Source organism: Trichinella spiralis (genome assembly GCF_000181795.1).
Source record: "Trichinella spiralis strain ISS 195 chromosome Unknown Scfld2, whole genome shotgun sequence".
NCBI classification, from domain to species: Eukaryota; Metazoa; Nematoda; class Enoplea; order Trichinellida; family Trichinellidae; genus Trichinella; species Trichinella spiralis.
The window spans coordinates 264,032-287,586 of NW_003526941.1; the positions used below are offsets into that span (position 1 = coordinate 264,032).

At 33.0% G+C, this 23,555-nt stretch overlaps 6 protein-coding genes across 6 annotated transcripts; 2 read left to right on the plus strand and 4 right to left on the minus strand.

Annotated features, from left to right (window-relative positions):
* Positions 1-449: 449 nt before the first annotated feature.
* Tsp_02518 (hypothetical protein) lies at positions 450-2,887 on the minus strand. Its single transcript, XM_003378795.1, has 5 exons — positions 2,594-2,887; positions 2,249-2,522; positions 1,275-1,411; positions 814-1,059; positions 450-572 (listed from the first exon to the last, which is right to left on the minus strand). The coding sequence occupies exons 1-5, from the start codon at positions 2,885-2,887 to the stop codon at positions 450-452; spliced, it is 1,074 nt and encodes a 357-aa protein (XP_003378843.1).
* A 1,274-nt stretch (positions 2,888-4,161) lies between these two features.
* On the minus strand, positions 4,162-7,259 carry Tsp_02519 (26S protease regulatory subunit S10B). Its single transcript, XM_003378796.1, has 3 exons — positions 6,957-7,259; positions 6,033-6,914; positions 4,162-4,335 (listed from the first exon to the last, which is right to left on the minus strand). The coding sequence occupies exons 1-3, from the start codon at positions 7,257-7,259 to the stop codon at positions 4,162-4,164; spliced, it is 1,359 nt and encodes a 452-aa protein (XP_003378844.1).
* Positions 7,260-8,150: 891 nt separating this feature from the next.
* Positions 8,151-10,624, plus strand: Tsp_02520 (WD repeat-containing protein 51A). The gene is given in 13 exon segments (XM_003378797.1): positions 8,151-8,184; positions 8,301-8,401; positions 8,566-8,650; positions 8,686-8,789; positions 8,856-8,944; positions 9,004-9,115; positions 9,171-9,247; positions 9,447-9,586; positions 9,605-9,670; positions 9,749-9,882; positions 9,964-10,032; positions 10,106-10,216; positions 10,295-10,624. The coding sequence occupies 13 exon segments, from the start codon at positions 8,151-8,153 to the stop codon at positions 10,622-10,624; spliced, it is 1,452 nt and encodes a 483-aa protein (XP_003378845.1).
* A 356-nt stretch (positions 10,625-10,980) lies between these two features.
* On the minus strand, positions 10,981-16,498 carry Tsp_02521 (sarcolemmal membrane-associated protein). The gene is made up of 13 exons (XM_003378798.1): positions 16,298-16,498; positions 15,970-16,235; positions 15,850-15,919; positions 14,619-14,786; positions 14,153-14,393; positions 13,713-13,843; positions 13,513-13,648; positions 13,395-13,457; positions 11,982-12,044; positions 11,780-11,896; positions 11,618-11,693; positions 11,381-11,540; positions 10,981-11,085 (listed from the first exon to the last, which is right to left on the minus strand). The coding sequence occupies exons 1-13, from the start codon at positions 16,496-16,498 to the stop codon at positions 10,981-10,983; spliced, it is 1,797 nt and encodes a 598-aa protein (XP_003378846.1).
* A 1,093-nt stretch (positions 16,499-17,591) lies between these two features.
* On the plus strand, positions 17,592-18,944 carry Tsp_02522 (enoyl-CoA hydratase/isomerase family protein). Its single transcript, XM_003378799.1, has 5 exons — positions 17,592-17,770; positions 17,938-18,157; positions 18,272-18,385; positions 18,476-18,769; positions 18,867-18,944. The coding sequence occupies exons 1-5, from the start codon at positions 17,592-17,594 to the stop codon at positions 18,942-18,944; spliced, it is 885 nt and encodes a 294-aa protein (XP_003378847.1).
* A 406-nt stretch (positions 18,945-19,350) lies between these two features.
* Tsp_02523 (putative filamin/ABP280 repeat-containing domain protein) lies at positions 19,351-22,788 on the minus strand. Its single transcript, XM_003378800.1, has 9 exons — positions 22,713-22,788; positions 22,032-22,205; positions 21,834-21,944; positions 21,514-21,717; positions 21,282-21,434; positions 20,681-21,214; positions 19,897-20,610; positions 19,616-19,813; positions 19,351-19,535 (listed from the first exon to the last, which is right to left on the minus strand). The coding sequence occupies exons 1-9, from the start codon at positions 22,786-22,788 to the stop codon at positions 19,351-19,353; spliced, it is 2,349 nt and encodes a 782-aa protein (XP_003378848.1).
* Between the last annotated feature and the right edge of the window lie 767 nt (positions 22,789-23,555).

Genomic DNA, 23,555 nt, shown 5'->3' on the forward strand with positions numbered 1-23,555 from the left:
ACAGTTTGTGAAGAAAGTGCCAGTGAATGACGACCACGAACAAAATTACCATTCAGAAAACAAGTGTTTGAGGCATGATTATTATTATCATTATTACTGCAGGGTAGTCGTTTGTGAGTCGATTTCAAAGACAAATTACTCATCTGAATATCCTAAAATATACATAATATTAAAAAAAATTTTTTCTTAAAGCAATTAACAAGATCACATCAACATTTACTATTGGTTCAGGTCTAGTTTGCATTTCAACATTGTAAATTTGGTTAATTTCAGAATAAGATTTTCCTGATAACCGTTGACTAGATGAACCCGCTTTGTTCAATTGTCGTGCAGGAGATTTGAATTTAGATTGGCTAAACAGTTGTCTGATTATTTTGTCAAAATAATCGAGTCATAGAACAATTTATATATAAATCTAAAGAACAAAAGTAAAATTTATTAAAATCCACTTACACTAAAGATGTATCTAAAGTTGACTGCTGTTGAATTTCATTGCTTTGTTTGTCAGGACGAACCGTTCGTAAAGATCTTCGTTCGGTAGATAATTTTTGAAATGGTCTCACTACTGACATCTTTAATAAGGAATTATTATTATCATTATTTTGTAAATAGAAGATATTATTTAAAATAAAAGTGAAAAAAAGAAAACAAATTCACTTTAGCCATTGCACTTGAACTGCGAGGCATTGTATTCGGCCTTATGAGGGATAATTCATTTACTTGAGTCATTTTATCCATTTTTTTAAAACTTCTTCTATTTGCATGCTTTTTTAAAAAGTTTTCTTGATCCTCTAACACGTTCATCCTTCTTACACAAGGGATAATTGGCCGTTCATCTGCTGGAGTGCTCACCGTAGTATTACAACCAGAGCTGTCGTCTACTGAATCAACCAAGCAATGGGAAGCATAATTATCAATTACCGAATATTTTGGTGCAATTTTTGACGACTGATGATATGACATATGCGCGGATGCATGATCTAACGATTTATCAAATCTTTCTGCATTCGACGAGCTATTATTACTGGTTGTTTCACCAACTCCACTACCTGATGCGTGCTGAAAAATTCGTGCCTTTCGAATCATCGCAGCCTCTATTCTAGCCTTTTCCCAAGACTGTATCACTGATTTTTCTCTTAATTCTTCAATTTCCTATAAAACTTCAAAACTTAATTTCAATTTCAAAACATCATCATCAAACATCCAATAAATATGTGAACAATTATGCAAAATTTAAAATGCAATTCAAATTAAAAAAAAGAAATCTTTCGAACTTTCAACTTTTTCCATTTATTCAATTCACGTTGATTAGCCATCGTTTCTCGAGCTTCAATTTGCAAACGTTCTCTTTCAATGCGTTCCATTTCTTCCAAATCCCTTTGAGCTTCGACAATTTGTTGTTTCCTTTTCTCTTCAATTTGTTTTTCAATTGAAGCCAACAATTCAAAAAAAAGAAAAATAAAGGTAATTTAATAGTGCAACTTTTACAAATTTCATACTAGCTGCAAATTGCACTTGGACTGCTTTTCTTCTATATCTTCAAAATTCTTTGGTTCTGTAATATAAGAACGGCGCTTGTGTGCAAAATCTAGAAAAGGTATGTTTCTTTTCAAATGTAAAGCCAGGAGACAATAAAACATTAAAATTTAAATTCGCCACGTGGGATGCAAGAAAATTAATAAGCATCCCTCCCTCTATGATGAATTGTAAATAGAATTTACAGTATTGTGTATGTGCAATCAATTTATTTCCTGCAAAAGTAAAATATTTTAATACATGAATAATTATTATTTTAACAGATTTTCATAAATTTAATGCACTGAAAAAAAATAATTGAATTAACTGCTTCAAAATTAATTATACTTTTCTACAATTAGATTATAGATTTTCACAAGCGGAATAATGCACTAATCATGATGAATATTTAATAATAAATTTGAAAACACAATGCATGCAAACAAAGCACAGAAATGTGACATTTTTATACGCACTGCTGTTTAACAATTATCCATTCGTTGATGGCAAGTTATCAAAGATGACCTAATAATGTATAAAGCAAAGCCAGAAAACAAAATTCTATGCATAAGGCATGCATAGAGAGAGAATTATTGAAAATTGCAATTCGCTTTTCTCAACTGCGACAGAAAAAAATCAATAAAGGTGAGCATGCAGAAACAAGTTACAATGTCTTCAAAGTTACAATTAAATAATTATTACCTAATAAATTCAAGTCAATAATTTCACTTACTTTCTAAATTTAAAATTGGTGAAATACGCTCCATGTCTCCAACAGGAGTAGCAAATTGATTATTGGTGTGCGCCTCTGCAGGAGTGCTCATTAATTTGTTGTTGCTTGGTTCTTCAGAAAATTCATAATTAAAAAAATCACCAGAAGAAACAAAAAAAGGCATATTATCAGAAGCAGGGCAAACATATTTCATTCCATTGCCATGTTTACTCTTGCGCAAATCAATCTGTGATAAAGCTCTCATCGGTGTGTAAGAACATCCAGCGTTCTCTATCTAAAAATATATATATATATATATATACATATTTCATTTCATTATGAAAAAATATTTGCAAATTTTGAAACCTTCGAACAGATTTTGCTGTTGTCGGTTAATTCTAGCGCTTGAGAATCATTAAAAGAAGGATTCAACGCTGTCGAAGCTTCAGAGTCAGAACAAGTCGCACAAGGAGCAAGGGAAACAACAAGTCGACCTTCATTGTTTAAACATCTTGAACATGGGAATGGTAAAATTTTCATCGGAGTGGATGATGAACCATCAAAATCCACATGATTAATTTTAGAAACACCGTAAGGAAGGTGAATTCGAACAGATCTATTTCGAAGATCATGTTCACTGCTATGACGACGAAGCAGCATCGCGTTCCCATCATTAAAATGAATTTCCTATTTATTTAATTTAAAAAATTGAATTTTTTAAAAACAAACAACATAAGCACATTTGAATTAAAACAATGAAAACTGAATGAACTAATGACTATATTGAACAATACATGTCGAATCTAAATTTTAAAAGTAGATTTAAATTTTCGTTAAAATAAACACTAGCTTAAAAAGAAATTCATTTAAATATAATTACACGTAGAAAAGCCAAGAATCGAACATCACAAATTACATGCATACATACATATGTGTAAGCTGATAGTTCTACTTAAAATATAATTCATAAACGAACAACTGCCAAAATTCATAGATTTCAAATCAACACTTATGAAAATAATAAATGCAATTATTACCTGTGTGGGAAGAGAACTGGTGAGAAAATCGGATGAATTTCGCCTAATGTTCCCGAAAACTGCTTTCAACGGCGCACCACCACCTGGCTTGCCGAATGGAAACCAATGCTGTTCTTCGGCTAAAACATATCTCTCACTGTATAACAAATTACAAAAGTAAACTAGCAGCAAACAATTTAAAATACAACAGCTTTCATTTCGCTGACATTACCTTTCTCTTTGGCCCACTGAGCTTTTTTTCGTTCTAAGAGCGAACTGGAAGACATACTGAAATGTGCAAGTTAAGAAATTATCGATTTCAGTTCATAAATACAGAAATTTAATAAGAGCAATTAAATTCACTAGACATTGTGAAGCAACAAAGACTTTACAAATGACAACTGAACTGAAATTAATTTGGGCGAAAATATCATACATACTGTAATAAACAAAACAACTTGCTTTCATTTTAAAATGTTGTACTGTAAAAAATAAAGTATAAATGAATTACTGTACAGTAAGATTGCTAAAAGTGGAACAAAATACATTATAATTTTTTTTAGACGAAATCACTTAAAATTACACATTATAGCGAATAATTACATAAATTTAATCTACTAATTTCTTTTTATGCTGGCTTTGTCGTGCTTATATTGATATTAGAGGGCGGGCACACTTTTGGATAAAATAAGCGACTTTCTAAGATTATGAATGTTCACCACATTTTTTAAATTAAAAATGCGTAAAATCAACATAAAATCGTTTACATTTGTCTTACTTTACAAAAAAAATAAATAAGGGAAAAATTATTGCTTCTTTCTCAAGAGACAACGCTCAAAATGAGGTACATTTATTATAATTTCAATAATGCAAGCACTGTGATCTAATCAAAAACACCGGACTAATTTTCAATGGCAATTATGCTTTGAAAATCATCGACCTCTGGCGACGCAGTTGTCGGAGCTCTTCTTCCAATTGACGGCAATTTTCTTTCAATTCATTGTAACGCTTAAAATCGAACCCATGTCGGTCGGCGGCCTTGTAGGTAAAGCTCATCGATAATCGTTTATCTACTGATGGATACTCGTTGCTCTGCAAATGTAGAAAACTTTTTAAAAATAAATCAACTTTACAATCACTTGTCCATAAATTTCACCTCACGAGTAAGCAAAAAATAACAATAAGAAAACAACATCGAACCATAAGTGACAAAATACGTCACCGGTTCCATAACATCCCAACTGTACTCCCACCACGTAAAGCGTGCTAAAATGCCGGCTTGAATTCCCAAAAAACCCAAACCTAGCCACATTAATCGTTTGCTTTTCAATCTGGCCTTCTCCGACAATATTTGTAACTTCTAAATTAATTGTAAACCGATGTTAGGAAGAAAAAAGGTTTCTTGTAAATACGTTTTCAAGGGGCTGCAATTCTTCCTTCAAAAGTTTCAAATTTTCAGTGATCGTGTTTTCATTTGATTTCTGAGCTGTACCAAATAATTCCATTAATCTCACAACATCTGTGGATCTTGTCTCCAACAACTTTTCATCTGTTCAAAAAATGTTGTATAAGTAAGAAAAAATTAAAATTACAATCAAAATAAACTTACAAAAATCTGGTGGAACTTGCACTAAATGAACGCTGTCATTGATGCGAAGGTAAAATGTTGACTTCAAAAGCGATTCAAAAGGTGCAGAATAAGCATAACGTAAATTGTCTGAAAAAGCATCTTTCTGTATTATATACAATAATTTCATAAATGCTTGTCTCAAAATTTTGCATATTTTCTAATGCAGCAATATTAACAATTAATTTGAAAACGTAAAATAGACTTGCTGCTTTATTCTTCAACCGAAATAACATTCCACCAATCAAACCAACCCTCTGATAGTTTCAAAAATTTTCACCAAAGCTGAAAAGTTTTAATTTTCCTTTATCAACTTGAGTAATTAAATAAACTGTCATATGAAATAGTTCAAAATTCCAAAAACCAATATAACATTTCGTCTTTCATTGATAACCAAACGCTTTCGCTGACAATAAAATGGATTTTAAAATTATTAAAATTTCGATTAAATTTCTTGACTAGCTTATTCAATAAAATTCTAATCAACAGATGAAAATGAAAAATATTTTCATGCGATGCAAATCATACGAATACGATGATCATTTTAAACTGTTGAAAGATGAGAAGCAATAAAATTATTTTGCCCATTAAAAAGCTGAGGCAAAAATCTGTCCAGAGTCACATCACCTTCTCCGTTAAGTATATTTTACCAACAACTGCTGAAAATATGTCTAACTTCAATAATTGCAAAATATTCATTCTCAATCTTCAAAAAATCTCATTTTATTAACCAATTAATTAATGTAAAAAAATCACAAGCATTTATATATTACATGAATTAAATACAAAATCATCTTGCTCACTCACCACAGGTGTAAAACTGAACCGAGCATACATTTTGGTGTTCTTTACGAATCAACGATGCAATGTCACCGACAGTAGCAAAATAGGGCTTAAAGACAAGTAAAGTTTTTTCCGGATGAGCAGCATTTGGAATTGTCAGTGATGGCCAACCGTTGTGTAGCAAAAGTTTTACTTCTAAATTGTACAATCATTTAACACAACACGTTTTTTTGTTAATCTATTTATTTCACAAGTTATAAATAAATAAATAAATAATAAATAATGCAAGAAATGAAGCACTGAGAAATACTAATCATCAGTATGAAATATATAATTTAAAAGATAAATATGTGCGATTTACTGCTATTTCAAATCAAACAGGCTTATAATCTAATTTTGATTCTAATTTCTTCGCTTCGCCAACTTTTCGAACGGCTTTCATAAAATCTTCTTCTGTTACATAATCACGTTCACCTCGAATAGCCAACAAACCAGCTTCTGTACAAACATTTCTCAAATCAGCACCGCTGAAACCGTCAGACAATTTCACCACTGATTCAAAATCGATGATTCCTTTTTTAGTTATTGGTTTTGCGTGGATTTTGATAATATCTAACCTCGCCTGTTCATTTGGCAAAGGAATTTCAATTTTTCGATCTAAACGACCCGGTCGAAGCAACGCTGGATCAAGAGTATCTGGACGATTTGTTGCCATGATAATTTTCACCTTCCCCAATGCATCAAAGCCATCCATTTGATTCAAAAGTTCCATCAATGTGCGTTGTATTTCTCGATCAGCAGAGGTTCCTTCAGAAAACCGACGACCACCGATTGCATCAATTTCATCCATGAAAATAATACAAGGCTGATGATCTCTCGCGTAATTAAACATTTCACGTATCATTCGAGCACTTTCACCAATATATTTGTCTACAATAGCGCTTGAAACCACTTTCAAAAAATTGCATTCCAACTGACTAGCAACGGCGCGAGCAAGCAACGTCTTACCAGTACCGGGTGGACCGTACAGTAAACAACCTTTGGGAGGATCAATACCAACACGTATGAATAAATCAGGATTGGTTAGAGGCAGTTCAACGACTTCCCTTAGTTGTCGGATCTGTTCAGCTAAGCCTCCGATCATTGTATAACTAATATCGCCAGGATCCTCATGAGACATGTTGTATACGAGTGGGTCTACTTCTCGAGGAAGTTGACGCATAATAGTTAAAGTAGTCATGTCAAGCGCCACGCGTGTGCCCTGAATTAATTTTTTCTTATCAATTGAACGGCGACACCCAACCACATAACGAGGGCCGTTTGTAGCTTTTACAATAAACTTATCCTCTGTCAACTGTTTCAGCACTTCACCAACTATTTGACCGACACTCTGCAACGCTTTGAGATCATTTTCCGTTTTATCATATTCTTCTTTCAATGAATTGACGTGAATTCTAATTTCTTTGAGGCGTGTTTCCACGTCCGCATATTCAGCCAATTTCCGACGATATTCTTCAATTGCCTGTTCGTGCATTTCATCTCCTGGCTTCTCCGATTCTACATTCATCATCATTTCAACATCAACACTTTTCACAATTTCCGTCATGATTAAGTTTTTTCCTGTAACATTATACATTTTTTGATGCCAACAATTGAGAACAACATCAATTTTGAGAGTAAACGCGCTCCACACACACACGGCTTTGCGGACAATGTTAAACCCAATCAATTCACTGTTAGATACTTTCAATATTAAACCATATAATTAATATTAAAGTACTGAGCAAAGTGAAAAACTGAATTACAGTAGTTGAAAATAAATAAGGATCGTAAAAAAATACACTTAAAAGCATCTTACCACCTACTATTGACTGCACTTTAGAAGGCATGCTTCTTCAAAATAAATAAATAAGGAAACTAGAAATCATCACTACTGCAGGTAAAAAAATTTCTTAAACGACGGAAGCATCACAAAAGCATAGAAATTACACAAGCAATAAAACAAATCAGTGATACTAAAAGAAAAACATCAGTGAGCAAAGGAAAGTGATAAACAGAATAAAGTAAAAAAATTTTTTAAACGCGAAAATGTTTTACTTACACCAACTGACAGACACGTCAACAAAATTGGAATCTTATTTACATCACACAAAAACTACAGTAATCCTACAATAAAATAGAAAATAAGACTTAATAAAAATTAATAAAATATTAAAGCAAAGCTGTATAATAATAATTTTTAAAACAGCAATTAAAAATAAAAAATTAAATTTTTATGTGAGTCGCAAAGTGATTCGAATTATCGTATTTCTAAACTTAAAAAACTTTATTTGACAGTGGATACAAACAATAATAGATTAAAATCAAAAATACTCATCATGATATCATGTCAGCTTCAAAAACTTAACATACAACAAAATTATTTAGATATTTAAAGACAGAAGAAGATTCTGAAACCATACGCAAAATTATTTAAATGTAAACAACAAAACTAAATATGATTAATGTTTTAACTTATTATTTCAAAAACAGTAAAAAAATCTACAAAAACAGTTGCTTTAAACATAAAATCATTTTACACAACGGACAATTAATATAAACAATCAGGTTACTTCAGTAAAATACAGTAATTTTCAAAAGTTTACAGTATACTTCCCTTTGCTTCTTGTCCAGCTTGGTTTACAAGAATCCCAATCTCAGCATTGTTCATTTTTCTACTGGATCAAAGCAGCATCTCGAGAAAAACTGGTAAATTTGAGGATTTTATTCTATTCGTTATGCTTCGTGCTTTATTATTTTCTGTCATATTAAAATTCCATCATATTATTTTATTTTAAATAAATCGTAATTTTTAAAAGATATTCTTTCACTACGAATCATTTTTTATTGAGATAGCCAAAATTTCTTTTCAGGCAGATCCGGCTTTGGAAAATTATTTTAACGCCCACGCCGATGCTGTGAACGCACTCGATTTCAACGCAGATGGCAACCAACTAGGTATAACAGTTTTTCACATTATTGTATTAATACAGGTTTATTGAGCCAGTGCTCTTCAGCAACAGTTGGTAAGGATGGGTTTTTGAAAGTGTGGAATTTGAAAGCACAGACTCGGTGTTATACTTATCCTGATCCAAAGGTAAAATTCACAATCAAACATTCGAGCATTCACTAATGTGCACAGTTGTATAACTGTCAATTTCAGCCGGCTGTTTATTCAGTACGCTTTTCTGCAGATGGTCGACTGATCGCGTATTCTTCCAACAATGACATTATTTTTCGTACACCGACTGTGTTAGCTATTTACAACAAGCACTAGCTATTCACTACGTGTTAACATGCTATATTTACAGGAAATCAAAATCTCGTTCATTCCGGGCTCACCAATCAACAGTTCGATCTATCGATTTTACAAACGCGATCAATCATCAGTTAGCTTCTTGCGCAAATGATAAAACAATCAAAGTAGAAATCAAATAAAATCTTACTTTGTGCATAAAGTTTGTATAAAATGTTTCAGATTTGGCAAATCGATGACGTTAGAGAGCAGTTCTTTTATTCACTCAGAGGACACCATAACTGGGTTCGCTGCATCCGGTAAGGTGCTTTCCTTCAGTGGTTATGTTCTGTTCGATCATGCAGAAGTGCATTCTGTAATTCAACTGCATCAGTTACCTAAAGGAAATACAGTATCTTATGCTCAAGATCATTGAAACTAATTGAAATGAATTTGATAATGTCTTTTTTCTTTTTCACTTAAATTCGATGCATTCATCTGTTCCTGTTTAAATTGCAGCTTTTCTCCGGATGCGAAACTTCTAGTCTCCGCGTCAGATGACTGCACTGTGAAAATTTGGGATTCTCTCAGTCGACGGTGTGTACACAGCTTTTCAGACAATGAAAGCGCCGTACTTTGGGCGGAATTTCATCCGCAGAGTTTTTATATTGCTTCAGGAGGTATAGACAAGACTGTTCGAATTTGGGATTTGCGAATGCTTCGCTTGATTCAAGTATTCAAAGGTAAATTATTACATCAACAAGTTATTCCTCTGACGCCATGCAAAATTATCAATTAAGCATCAAAGTAAAATCGTTTAGAACATTTCTCTCCTGTAACGGGAGTGAGTTTTCATCCAAGCGGCTCGTATTTGGCATCAACATCACTGGATAGTACAGTGAAAATTTACGATCTGGGTGAAGGACGAGTCACGTACACTTTGCATGGACACAAAGTATGAACTGAGCAAAAATAGCTGTTTTATGATAATTTTTTTTTCATCGTAATGAAAATTAAAAAAAAAAACCAATTTCAGGCTGGTGTAAGCTGTGGACAGTTTGACCATCGTGGTGACTTGCTCAGTACTGGTGATTTAAGCGGAAAAGTATTTTTCATCTTCAACCAAATATTGTTATTAACAACTGCAAATTTACACATGTATTTATTTATTTATCCAGATATTGATGTGGAAGGTGAATTTCACGCTACAACCGTCTCCGTCGTCCGTTTCTCCAATCCGAAATTCACTGGCCGACAGAATTCGTGGTCATCCATATCAGCCAACCGGGGTATGGGTTTCACAACTTTCATTATATATGGGTTTGAAGTTTCAAATTTTACAATTTTCCAAATTCATTTCCATTCAGCTGCCAGTTTGGACAGAACGACATGATCGTGGAACAGACGAAATTGAACGACCAAAACAGAATGCCAACTGTCAAACATCACCTGAGCATCATGAAAGACGTCGCTTTGTCCCATCGGATGATGTTGCTGCTGCCGGTACAGCATGTCAACACTGCGAACAAGCATTGCAAGCGGTACCGAAGGATTTGAAAAAAACACTCAGCGACATTTTACAACAGCTGAGCTTACTCACCGAAACTGTTTCATTGTTGGAAAAAAGACTTAGTCGTAATGAAAAAAAGGTTCAAGAAGTATTAGAAACAACTCGTCGTAATGGTGGTAAATCTTGAATTACCTGAAATGAAATGTACGCATGTTTATTATCGATTATCGATTATTATTATTATTATTAGTGCTTTTCTTCTTCTTATGCTTTAACCCCACCCTATTTACTATTTTAAATTGTTAATTAGCAAGACCATAATAATACCACAGCATCCTTTTAAAACTGTTGAGCACTGATTTATTATTATTATTTTTTAATTCTCTTGTTGCCAAAGTGAATGAAGAGAAGAAATATTAAAACGTATCTTTTTTACGACACTTTTCGCCAAATTTTTTCAAAATAAAATGAAAACATCAGCTTCTGAATTGTATGCATGCAAGCTGATTACATAATTTTAAACTATTTTACAAATAACACTTTTCACATGTTGTCCAGGGTAGCAGTGAGACTGCTGAACCAAGGCAATAAAGCCATCACAACGCCAACAATCAATATAATACATTGAAGAAGTGTAAAAAAAGAGCACTGAAAAAAAGTACAAATTATTTTATTGTTGTCAGCTTTCAATTAGTTGTTCAGTGAAAACAGAAGGCAACTTACTAATCCTAAATAGCCGCCAAGTTCTTCGCACTGACATGACTGTTCTTTAATTATGCTGCTGCGTTCAGATGGAAAAAGAATATTTTCTTCATTCGAAGCGATGACATCTGAAACGTTCATGACTCCCTGGTGATTTTCTGTTTCATTCAACTAAATGGAAAAATAAATTTTTTAATAGTTAATAATAATTTTAGAAAAGTATACCAAATTTCCAACTCACTTGTAGACGCAGTAGATCTGCTTCTTGGTTAGCGGCTATCAATTGTGCAAGCCAAGAACTTTTTTCCTCATCCAATACCGTCTTTTCTTCGTGCACAGCATTGTACGATTTTAAAAGTTCTGCATATCTCGTTTGCAAAAGTGAATTTTCTTGCGCTGAGCTGAAAAGAAATATTTTCTCTTTTTTAAATTAAAATTGCATACTAAAACATATATGTATTTCCAGTTTTACACATACAGCTTCACTTCTTTTTCAACAGCTGCAATGCGTTGACGTAAATTTGAACATTCGTGCTTGAGTGATGCAAATTCTGCTTAAAAAATAAAACAGATTTTTTAACATCAACAAAAAATATTTCAGCGAAAATTTTAAAATAACAATTATAGCAACAACGGCTACCTTCGTTACATGACAACTGTGGCTGCGGCGCATTATTTTTATCTTCAACGGAAAAAGTATCCGTGCAACCATCTGCACCATCCAACGACGAAGCTATGCTAAGTAGATTCCACTCACCTATATAAACAAAAATAAATAAACGCATATATACATATGCTTTGAAAAAAATTTTTTTAAAAATAATTTCACTCTTGTGCAATACCTAGAACCTCTTCTGCTACATCGGCGTGGTGATCGGTTTCTTTGAGAGATTCTTTAAAGATATCTAGAAAAATAGAAAAACTTTATTTTCAAACAGTTTAATCAGTTTTAAACTTTCTCCAAATTTTAAAACGCTGTACTATTAATAGACCGAAGGCAATCTTTAAGTAGGTTATTACTTCTTTGGTCATCACTCGTTAACATGCCTATAATAACCATAATTCAAAACGAAATTGTTTTAATAAACAACAATATTACCCTGAATGCACATCATCTGAGTGTAAACACTCTGCAAATCCTTCTCATTTCGCCTCAACTGATCCACAAGTTGCTGATTACTTTCCACCGCTCTTCGACAGATACGTTCGTGGTCAACTAATTTCACTTACAAAAAAAAGGTACATTAAATATAAATGTACAGCTCAAAATACAACTAATATTAGCTTGTACAAATACAAAACATGTGTAAACTTTTACACTGATCCCATTTAATGGAATGAACAAATAAAAATTTAACCTTAGAAAATAATTTTAAAAGACAACATAAGCTACAACCACTGCCGTAATTGAATACATACATTTTCATACAAATATAAATTCAAAAAAACATTCATTGATAAATATGATAATAAGTAAATATTTTTTCAAATGTGAACGTATTTATAAATAAAATATAAATTTCTCAATAGATTTTATTACAAATAACACTGTTAAATTACTACATCATAAAAAGGTAAATTCAAACAAAACTTAAAATCATAAATTACAGAGAAAAAACATATATTAAAAATCATATAACAGTTAGAAACATAATTTAAAAAATATACACATATCAAAGTTATTATTAATAAATAATACTATACTTTTGTATTTGCCGATGATGCATTCATTTTTATCACAAACAAAAGTCAGATCAGAAATTTGAGCAAGCAGTTCAGTGCATCTTGCACAATGCGCTTTGGTTTCATCGCCTTGGCCATTCATGTCGTCTTCCAATTCATGATCACTAGAATGACCATTTTGGAATGCGTTTTCGGGAAAGTTCTTGGAATATAACGTCTGCTTGAAGCTCGATTCCAGTTGACAAACTTGGTCTATCAAACACGACAAAAGTATATTATAATATTATATATGTATATATGGGGTAATAATATCAACCTTTGAGAAAGGCAACTAATTCTTCGTTTTTAAATTTCTGGTACACCACATTTTCAAACCGCGCTAAATAAAAATGCCGAATTAAAAAAGCACATTTTAAGTAATAACTAAAAGTAATACCCATAATATCTGATACAGCTTGTTCAACTAAAAAGGATAATCGATCGTTTGATGCAAGCAACTGCTCTAAAAATTAAAAATTATTATAAAAACGGCAATTCCATTACATCAGATTACTTTGCAATGAGAAATTTACCTTCTAAATGCAGAGCTTTCTGTTGACTATTCTCTAATTCTAATTTTGCTTTCCTGAGATCTTCTAAAATATTCATCGATAAAGCTAAGCCACGTGAAAACATTATGTCAAAAAGTACCAGTCAAATCTTGAGCTTGCTTTCGACTGAATTCAAGTGCATCAGCAAAACTACTCGGCTCCAGCATATGCTCCACTTCGCATTTTGCTACAGATGTATTACTACTGTTCAAATTAGCATCGCGGTTCTGTTTAACCTGTGGGTAGAAAGAAATCTTTTAAACAATTTTCACAATTTACTGCAAACTGGAGTAAATTTACATTTTCGCTGCTACTATCTTGATCAATCAATTCACTCTTGAGCTTTTTTATTACATGACAATCGTTTGATAACAACAATTCAGTAGATTCTTTATCCAATTCTTTGGTATCTTTTAAATTTTCTTTCGAAACTGAAATACAAAGTTAAATGAAAAATCAAAATATGATAATTTGAAATAAAAATTGAGTTTCAATATTATACCTATGGCAGAACTTGGCACAATTTTATCACGATTAGCGAGTGCTTTGTCAGGCTGAAGTAAAGTATAAATTTATTAATAAAAACAAAAAAAAAGAAAAAATTTCCATAAAACGGTACCTCCATTTTCACTTTATCGTTGATCTCATTTTCTTGCTTAACAACCAAATGAACTTGTGCTTCCAACAGCTGACATTTTAATTCTGCTTCCTAAACCAAAAAGTAAAAAGCATGATTACACCGAACATGCAAAAATATGAAGATTGATTAAAAATATATGCCTCGAGATCTTTATTCAAATCATGGACACGCTTTAGACATTCATTGTGCTGCTCTGTAACTAATGCCAGTTCTTTTTGTACAGCTTCATAGTCATCTCGCAGTTGACCACACTGCTTCACCGTACTTTCTAAACACTGTTCAACATCACCGAGCCTCTGTAATGCATCCAGTTTTTCCTGCATTACACGTCTAATAGCCTCCTGCAAACAAGAGAAAATCATTATTTAAACAGGATAAATCTAAATGCAAAGTGAATAAAAAAATCAATACTTTTGCAGCATTTTCATATTTTTCCTTTTCATCAGTAAGGCTTAGCAGTTGATTACGTAGCTGACTTTCTGGAATATTCTGTAAAAACATGAAAACTTTCTCTTAAATTATCCTTGCATGAGACAATCTTTGAAAGAAAAATAATATGATAATACCTTACTGCATATCCTCAACTGACTTTCCAACATTTCAATTCTGGATAATAATCTGTCCTCATCGATTAAAGCATTCCAACATTCATTAGTTGCATCCTGAGTAGTTACCAGTAGTGCTTGCAAAGCTGTCATTTTGCTTTCCATGATCTTTTCACGGTAAACTGCTTCCTGTAATATACATATTAAACTGGATAAATTAAATGATCACTTTTGCAAAATTTTCAATTTAGCAAACATTTATTATTATCAATGAAGAAATTAGAAATAAAAGAAATCAAATTTGAGCAACATAAATTAATTTCTAATTCTTTCCTTTTTTAAATTATATTAATTCCAATCAGCATACGTGTATATGATATATTGTAAAGAGAAATTCGTCATTATTCTACTGATTGAATTTAAAGTTGTGAATCAAAAACAACAGCACAGATTTATTTAGGTTGTTATTAGAAAATTCACATCATCAATAAGAAATCAACGAAATACGCAAATAATTAAAAATCACCACACGATCACTATTGCCAGCTGACAACTAAAACTAAAACAGCCGTTGAAAAGCTAATCACGAATGAAAGAGAAATTAAAAATCCTTCAACTGTTGTCTGCGTGATGAATTTATAAAAACAAATAAATTTTCAAACAGCTGTTGCAGGTGGCCAAATCATTTCACAATATGACAATACATTTACTTTACCAACGAAAAATTGCTTTCGTGAATAAATAAAATTTTTCTTTCAACAGTTTCAAAAATTCATAAATTCAACTGCTTTGGCTTAGGAATTAAGGGGAAAGACACAGTAGTACCCAATCTTAACTGTAAAATACATTCTCAAAAAAATTTTATTTAATCAAAATAACTTGAATGAAAAACTAACGCCTCATGTCTGATTAAATGAGTCTGAAGTATTAAATGCTAATGCGCAGCATGCGTAATAAAAAAAATGTTGACATAATTTAAAGATTTAATTGAAAATTAGCTGCTATATTAACATAATTATGCCATGGAAATTTTACATCGCGACCTGCTCTTCTGTCAATGATTACATTCCACTCAACAGTCAACCAAACACAACCTATCACGAATAGCGCAGTTTAAGATGACATTTTTGGTTAGAATTAAGTTTAAACATAAAGTGCCAACGCTTTCAAAAGTTGAAAATTTCAGTATCCACTTAGTAAAAATTTTTGAATAAAAGCAATTCATTTTCACAATGAAAATACAAACACGCACTCGAATGTATTGCTGCACTTGAAACAATTCTTGGTTGGAAATTGCTTGACTAGCATCAATATTGTACGCACTGACGAGATTTGTCATTGAAGAATCGGTGCTAAAATATGAAAAACATACCAACATTTCAAATACATCAAAACCAAAATAAAATACGTTTCACGAGGCAAAGCTTCAAGTCCATTCGGATGGTAAAGACGAAGCATTGCCACAATACAACCGTGAGAAAATGAAGTGCCATTACGAGTATTTTCAACAATTTCCACTCCAAGTTGAATCAAATCACCAGAAAAAACTTCCTTCGGCAAACTTTCTTCGGATGCTTTCGAAAGACGCTGACCGTTAATGAACGTACCATTGCTACTTTTCGTGTCTCTCACATAAAACTGAAAAATTAATTAATTATGCTCTTCATCTGAATATGAAGAACAATATTATAAATACTTACACTGCCATCTTCATACCAAATCAAAGCGTGATTTCTAGACAGCACTTTACAATCAAATACAAAGTTATTGCTTGACGCCTGCAATTTGGCTAAAGAGCGACCAATTTTAACAGGCTCATCGCTGAGAGCTACACGACGATGCTCAAATGGGTGACTATTTTCACAAGGCGTTAAAACAGCACAAGCAGCACCGAATTCCATATTCTACAAAGGCACCTAAAGAACAAAAACAGTAGGAAGACTTTAATCAAAGCACAGAACTAAAACCCATATACATCATCTACATGTACGTGAAACATCAATTACGCAAATTTACAAAACATACTAATTTTCAAAAATAAACACATACACACTATTTTGAAACAGAACATCACATTTAGAAAATCATTTCTGTAAACAAAATGCTGTTCACTGATTATTTCTAAGAATCAATTCATTTGCACAAACATACCACACACAAAAGGATTAAATTACACAGTGAAGCAAAAAATTAAAAAATATAAAACGTACAAGAATCCACAACCATCTATCACACTGAAATTATTAACCGATCAAGAAAAGCAAGAAACAATGCAATATGTTGTATAAAATTAATTTAAAAATTAATACAACAACTACACATTGGCTTCTTCGAGTTGATCATGCATAATGAATATTACGATAGTTAAAGATGATTAGGTATAAATTTTAATTCGATGACAGTAGATACTTCGTTGAATTTTCTTAAATCTGAATTATTAAATTCAAATGAAAATTTAATTTTACTAAAATTTATACAATTTATTTTTCATATCTTAAAATTTGTTTTCAAACCTGCTTCATTGTATTTTGAATAAAAAATAACAAATTTTGAGCTAGATTTCGAGCTATTTGAAATATTAAAAATTTCAAAATTTCAAATATTAAAAAAAACAAACTGCTAAACAGCTAAACATATATTGAATAAATGGATTTTAAGTGTGATATTTAGCAAGTTTGGCCTGTGTATGAGAACTGTGAAATAAAGAGAAATTTGGAAGAAAAGGTTTTATTTATATTATAACTGTATTAGTAAAAAGAAATCAGTACCTGTTCAACTTATGGATTGCTGTAGTTGTTGCTGATAGTTGAACTTTGGTGCTCTGTGATCAATCTTCCGTAAAACGCTGCACTAATTTCAGTGAACTATCAAAACTGAATGAACGCACAGGTCAGCATACAGTAGAAAACACTGTAAATACAGTGTTTTTAGAGAATTGCTTATATTGGATTGTAGTCAAAAAGAATATTCTTTACTTTGAATAAATTTGTCGAGATGAATCTTCGTACACTTGTCTCAACGGTGTTTTCAACAGTGCATCGTTGTTTTTCTTCCAACGCACAGAGTTTGCCTGGATTCAATTATATTCTCCTGAGTCAACCGCAAGAACACGTTGTTCATGTCACGCTAAACAGACCAGAAAAGATGAATGCTTTAAACGAATTGTTTTGGAGGTACTTCATTAAATATTCATTTTGAACATATGCAAATTTTAAGGTTGCATTTTATGCTTTTTATTTCAGTATTTTGATAATGGTAGATGCATTTAGTAAAAATGTTTTTCATTAAAAAAAGGTTAATTAAAGAAATAATAAAATTTACTTTTATGGATATTATTTAGAGAAATCGGAGAATGTTTCCAGTATCTTTCGACGTATGGAAAATGTCGTGCAATTGTTTTGAGTGCCAATGGCCGTACATTTTGTTCAGGAATAGACTTCAATGATTTGGCAAAGTTCGCATCCATTGCGTATAATGCAGATGAAGATGTTGCTCGTCGTGCTTTCAAGTTGCGTTCAATGATTCAAAAATTTCAAAACTCATTCACCACTCTAGAAAAGGTAATTTATAGTGTGTAAATGCATTTATTTTTTTTTCATGCAGTTTACCCATGAAGCGCTCTTTTGTCTGCCCATTTTCAAGATAACTAGCTGAATTGATGTTTTTTCTTGAAGTGTTCAAAACCTATAATTGCTGCTATCAATGGAAATTGCATTGGTGCTGGCGTTGACTTGATCTGTGCTGCTGATATACGCTATTGCAGCGATGATGCTTCTTTTCAAATACGAGTAAGTTACAGTATTTAGAAATGAAGGTTGCTGTTACAGTAGTCCATGAAGTGGAATAAATTATTACAAAAGAATCATTTTATAAAATAGGAAGTGGATATTGGAATGGCTGCCGATGTAGGGACGCTTCAGCGCCTTCCAAAAATTGTTGGAAATCACAGTCTTATGAGAGAATTAGCTTTCACTGCTCGATCAATGTTGGCTGAAGAAGCTCTCGAATTTGGCCTCGTCAATCGAAAATTCAACTCACATTCAGAACTTGTAGATGCTAGTTTACAAATAGCTGCTAAAATTGCCGCTAAAAGTCCCGTAGCTGTCCAAGGGACCAAGCTTGAATTAAATTATGCAAGAGATCATCCTGTTGACGATTCATTGCATTCAGTGGTGAGTAGTATAACTGTGATTGTATTTTTTTGTTTGCAGATGTGATATATGAAAATTTTCTTCCCTGCAGGCCAACTGGAATATGTGTATGTTGCAGAGTGAAGATGTGATGAAAGCAGCAAGTGTTACAATAAATCGAGAGAAAAATGAAGCGGTTACATTCGATACATTATGAAAATGAAACTTGAAACTTTAACTTTAAAAACGTTCACTTTACTTATTATTCTTTTCGATTTCTTTTTTTCTTAATTCGCAGTCATTTCAATACGAAATTCAAAGTCATTCATCATTTTACTAATTTGAGAAGAAAATCATACATTTTAGTAAGAAAAAAGAGTACCACCTTGCATTACACCAATTATTGCTAATCAAATCGATATATCAATAAAGCACGTTGAAAATTTATGATTAATAATATATTTTATACGCAGAAGAAAAAAAGAAGATAGATATATTAATTACGATGCAAAGAGAATGAATGGGTAGACTTAATGTCAAATAATTGAATAATTAAATAAATATTTGTGTTTGATTACTGTAGTAATGTTTATATTTCTGTGGATCTATATGGATGTAAGTTTTCAAATTTGAAGCATAAATGGACTACCAGGAACATGCTTATTGCCATAAAGTACGTGAACGAAGCAAGTGCCACGTTCACGTACCATATAGTTAATGTGGAAAATGCCACGTCCTACGTGTTTGATGTGCGTCTCTTCGGCAGGTCCTTTCTGCGTCATAACGCAAACAAAGAGCAAATCTTGTCCTAAAAACAGAAAAACAAGCGCAGTTAGAATTCCGTTGCAACAGGCTGATACTTGTCAACTGATAACATGATACATGTACCTGCTCGTGAGCAATCGACGTTGAAAATATTCTGGCGACTTGCAAATGCCTTTTTCAAGCCGGCTCCTTGGCAAACTACTAGCGCAGCATCACCATAATATTTCGGCACTTGCATTGCGGCACCTTCGCTTGATTTCGACACAGTATTGATGTTCACTTTAGAAGATTCGTTTATGCCACTTCCACCCAGATGCTGGCCTGCAAATAAAGGAGGAGTTAAAAAAGGAACAATTAATAAACATATTTACGGAACACATTATATATATATATATATATAATACCGGTGACATTAATCTTGAACGGTGATCCAGGAATATGAATTCCGTTGTACTTGATGGTTACGAAATAGTCACCAGGCGCTAATGGCGTGTAGCGTACTTTGTAGCCAATTTCCACGTCGTATGCATCGAGAGTTGCTTTGCTCGGTCCATCTAATTGAACTTGTAAATTTCCTGGTCCGACGTGACATGTGTTGATAGTAAATTCACATTTATGTCCAGTGATGCCAGATCTTAAACCTTCACCAATTACGGTAACACCGATCGGGTCGACTTCACCTTTCGGTCCAGCTCGAAATCGGAAAGGTGAATCTTTCATGTGAATACCATCGAGTGTAATGTGCAGATAATGATTACCGATCTCTTTCGGAACAAATCTTATCGCGTACGACTCTGTATTGTACAAAACAATGCAAATATTTTGTGAATTAAAAAAATACGTAACACTGCAATATTTTTTACCATGTTCTTCAATTGGAGTGATGAAGCAGTCGTCAGTTGCACCAGAAGGTGAAAATACTTTGGCATCGAGGTTTCCTTCAGCGCCGTGTGTGACCAGGGTGAAAGTAACTGGCTTGTTCACAGCTAAGCCGTAAGAGTCAGGAAAAGAGCAAACCTCAAGTTTCCTCGCCTCGCCCGTTGGCGACGAAATGTACACTTTAAAAGGACTGTCCGGTATGTGTTTTTCATTAAATTTGATTGCCACATTGTAATCTCCTGAACAAAAAAAAACCACAACATTGCGACAGAAAAAGTTCATGAAGAAGAAACCGATAAGCTGAATCACCTGGTTTAGTCACACAGTAAGAAATGTAACCATCGCCGGTTCTATATTCGTGGTATTCTAGCTTTGCTTTTGATGGTCCTTCGATGTAAATTTGCAACGTCCCAGCACCCGCTTCTCTAGAGTAGATGCTGAAAAAGCACGGCATATTCACTTCACCACTAATGAGTCCAGGTCCACCGGCATGCACTTTGTGGGTTCCACTATCTTGGAACGGACCCACCGTGTACTGGAATGGACTACCAGCGATATGCTGTCCATGTCTCAGTACGGACAACGTGTGCACGCCCAACATTTGCGGCGTGAATCGAATCAAATAGATTTCTTCTGAATCTTCACAAAGTTCAACGTCTTCAATTACACCTTCAGGATTCATGACGCTTGCGGTTAGATCAATCGCCGAAGATCCTGGAATTTTCAGCGATACATGACAATCATCGCCTGGCATTACACAAGGTGATGCTGGGACTGTTTGTTCAATTGTTTCAGTGACTGTACCAACACCTTTGCCTTCACAATGCAAAGTGAATGGACTACCTGGAAGGGAAAAAAAATCTACATTGAAAAGGAGCAAAATTTGGTTTCATTTTGTTTTCAATAAAACCTGGTACGTGGTGATCAGCAAATTTCACATTCAACACATACAAGCCAGGTTCAAATGGTTTATAAAATATTTTGCACGTTTTATCTTTATTGTCTTCATATTTGATTTCACACCTAGACGGGCCTTCCAAAGAAACGCTCACACCTCCATATCCTTAGACAATAATTAATAAAAACAATGGTAACAAATTCAAAATACAATATTGTTAAAAACACACAAACTTCCCACTTACCAGCTTGACGAGTATCCAACTGGAAAGAATTAAACTCTTGAGTAATTGCTTGGCTAGTTCCTGCACCAGTCACTTTCACTTTACTGGCGTCGCCAACATCAGCTTTATTGACCGTTATACAAAACGGTGAGCCGTGAATCAATTTGCCACGCTTCTTCACGGTTACCAAGTGTTCTCCTGGTTCACGTGGCGTGAACGACACTCCTGATAAAAATATCGAAAACAAAAAGTTATTATAAAAAGTAATTTCATAAAAAAAATATATATATTACCCAAATTTCCAGAATCCAACCTTCGCGTCAGACACGGTTCTTCAATACCGGAAGGACTTTTGATAGATGCACTCAGTACACTAACGTCCGGATCGGTAACTTTAATCGACACTTCACTTGTAGAACCAACAGAAATTTGTGCTCGTTTTCTTCCTTCTCCTGTAAAAATAGTTCATTTTACGTTATAGTTGCTTAAAATACAAATACATAAATAGTATCAATTATTATAATTGTTGCTGCTGTTACCAGAAACAGTCGCTTTGAAAGGTGATCCTTCGATAGTCTTTCCAGCGTACTGAATGTGAACAGTATATTCTCCAGGTGCTGGAGGAATCCAAGTAATCGAACAAGTGCCATCTTTATTATCGTGGCACTTTACATCTGCTTTGGCTGGACCTTCGATTTTAACTGACAAACCACCTACAGAAAATCAGCAAATACAACAAACAAACAAACCATCAATAAGCATTAAATTGTTGTTTATGGTAACAACAACAAAATCGGCATGCATAATGCAAAATAGTCGAGTGAATAATTTAAACAAACGTACCAAAAAAATTTTCAGTTAAACAGAAACAAAGCGGTTCATTTACAATACTAATATGACAAAAAATTATAAATCGAATACGCATCAGTGGAAAAATGCAATCGTTGCTTTGGAAAGAAACCAACTTTGAACATTAGTTGAGATTGTCTGAAATTAAATTCTTCTGTTTTTAATTTAACAGCAACTTAATATCTGTGCAAAGAATTCAACTCTGATGCAAAGATTCTATAAAAACATCCAGCTGAAATTTAATATACTGTGTTTGCTAGCTTCAGTTTTCAGAAGCTTGTGTTCACCGTTCTGAAGAACGTTTGACGTGAACGTCAGGTTGAACAGAGAAAGAGGAACACTTTCTTCGTTGAGTAAAATACGAAACTAACTTGTCGTTCTCAGAAAAAACACGACATAAAAAATGCGTCGTGTAAAACAGTTTTTATAGATTGAAAACATGAACATCTGAATTAAAAGATTTTACATTAAACTTTTCCCACAAGAGCATCCATCTTCTTCATTTCCAGCTTAACTCAAAATGCTGCTTTTATCTGAAAAAATATTTACAAACTTTCCAAGATGCATTTTTGCATAATAAAATGCAATAGGATGTTATCCGAACTGCATTTCTTCAGAACGTTCATGCTGTATGTTCATGAAAAATATTAACAATAACTACAAATATGCATATAAATCCTCTGTGACATTCAATCAGAAATCTATTAAACTACTTGCTTTACAAATAAATATTTCTAAAAATATTCAGTTCATTTTATTATTTAAAACTTCTTAATACAAATAAATTACGGCTGCTCAAAGCATAAAAATAAGTAATTCATTAAAAAAAAGAATTTATGAATGACAAGCGTGTGGATTGGATTATTAATAGATAAATGCACACAGATACGAAACACAATCAAAATGACAATAATGAACTGCCATTTACTTTGCGCAAACGATTTTCACTTGTTTCATCAGTTCCTATTTTGAAGTAAAAAATAACACATACGCGCGTATTCTGCGATAACGTTTTCCGCTTTGGATAAAGAAAAATATTTTACTTTACCAGCATTTGAGCTAAAAACAATATTCAAATATTGTAAATAATTTCTGAATGTACAATTTTCCCACCATAAGTTTCAAAATTGAAATTTTCAATTTGTACAGTAATTTTGAAAAGCATTTTTTAAAACCCTACATCTATCCATCCATCTGCATATTTACGTACAAAT

Bases quoted from the DNA above. Each gene is read 5' to 3' on its own strand.
- Tsp_02519 (XM_003378796.1), bottom strand. From the start codon at position 7,259: ATGACGGAAATTGTGAAAAGTGTTGATGTTGAAATGATGATGAATGTA. The intron at 6,915-6,956 runs GTTGGGTGTCGC...AAATTAATTCAG, and splicing joins CAAACGGCCCTCGTTATGTG to GGCACACGCGTGGCGCTTGA. The intron at 4,336-6,032 runs GTTTGATTTGAA...CTACATTTGCAG, and splicing joins CAAAATTAGATTATAAGCCT to AGCAACGAGTATCCATCAGT.
- Tsp_02522 (XM_003378799.1), top strand. From the start codon at position 17,592: ATGAATCTTCGTACACTTGTCTCAACGGTGTTTTCAACAGTGCATCGT. The intron at 17,771-17,937 runs GTACTTCATTAA...GATATTATTTAG, and splicing joins TTAAACGAATTGTTTTGGAG to AGAAATCGGAGAATGTTTCC. The intron at 18,158-18,271 runs GTAATTTATAGT...TTTTTCTTGAAG, and splicing joins CATTCACCACTCTAGAAAAG to TGTTCAAAACCTATAATTGC.
- Tsp_02521 (XM_003378798.1), bottom strand. From the start codon at position 16,498: ATGGAATTCGGTGCTGCTTGTGCTGTTTTAACGCCTTGTGAAAATAGT. The intron at 12,045-13,394 runs GTAAATTTCTCA...CTATTTTTCTAG, and splicing joins GAAAGCTCTGCATTTAGAAG to ATATCTTTAAAGAATCTCTC. The intron at 11,541-11,617 runs GTATGTGTAAAA...ATTTCTTTTCAG, and splicing joins GTTGAAAAAGAAGTGAAGCT to CTCAGCGCAAGAAAATTCAC.
- Tsp_02523 (XM_003378800.1), bottom strand. From the start codon at position 22,788: ATGTTCATGTTTTCAATCTATAAAAACTGTTTTACACGACGCATTTTT. The intron at 21,215-21,281 runs GTTTTATTGAAA...TTTCCCTTCCAG, and splicing joins TGCTGATCACCACGTACCAG to GTAGTCCATTCACTTTGCAT. The intron at 19,536-19,615 runs GTACATGTATCA...TTCTGTTTTTAG, and splicing joins CGTCGATTGCTCACGAGCAG to GACAAGATTTGCTCTTTGTT.
- Tsp_02520 (XM_003378797.1), top strand. From the start codon at position 8,151: ATGATTAATGTTTTAACTTATTATTTCAAAAACA. The intron at 9,671-9,748 runs GTAAATTATTAC...AAAATCGTTTAG, and splicing joins CTTGATTCAAGTATTCAAAG to AACATTTCTCTCCTGTAACG. The intron at 9,883-9,963 runs GTATGAACTGAG...AACCAATTTCAG, and splicing joins ACACTTTGCATGGACACAAA to GCTGGTGTAAGCTGTGGACA.
- Tsp_02518 (XM_003378795.1), bottom strand. From the start codon at position 2,887: ATGCTGCTTCGTCGTCATAGCAGTGAACATGATCTTCGAAATAGATCT. The intron at 2,523-2,593 runs GTTTCAAAATTT...ATATATTTTTAG, and splicing joins ACAGCAAAATCTGTTCGAAG to ATAGAGAACGCTGGATGTTC. The intron at 1,412-2,248 runs GTAAGTGAAATT...AACAAATTGAAG, and splicing joins ACCAATTTTAAATTTAGAAA to AGAAAAGGAAACAACAAATT.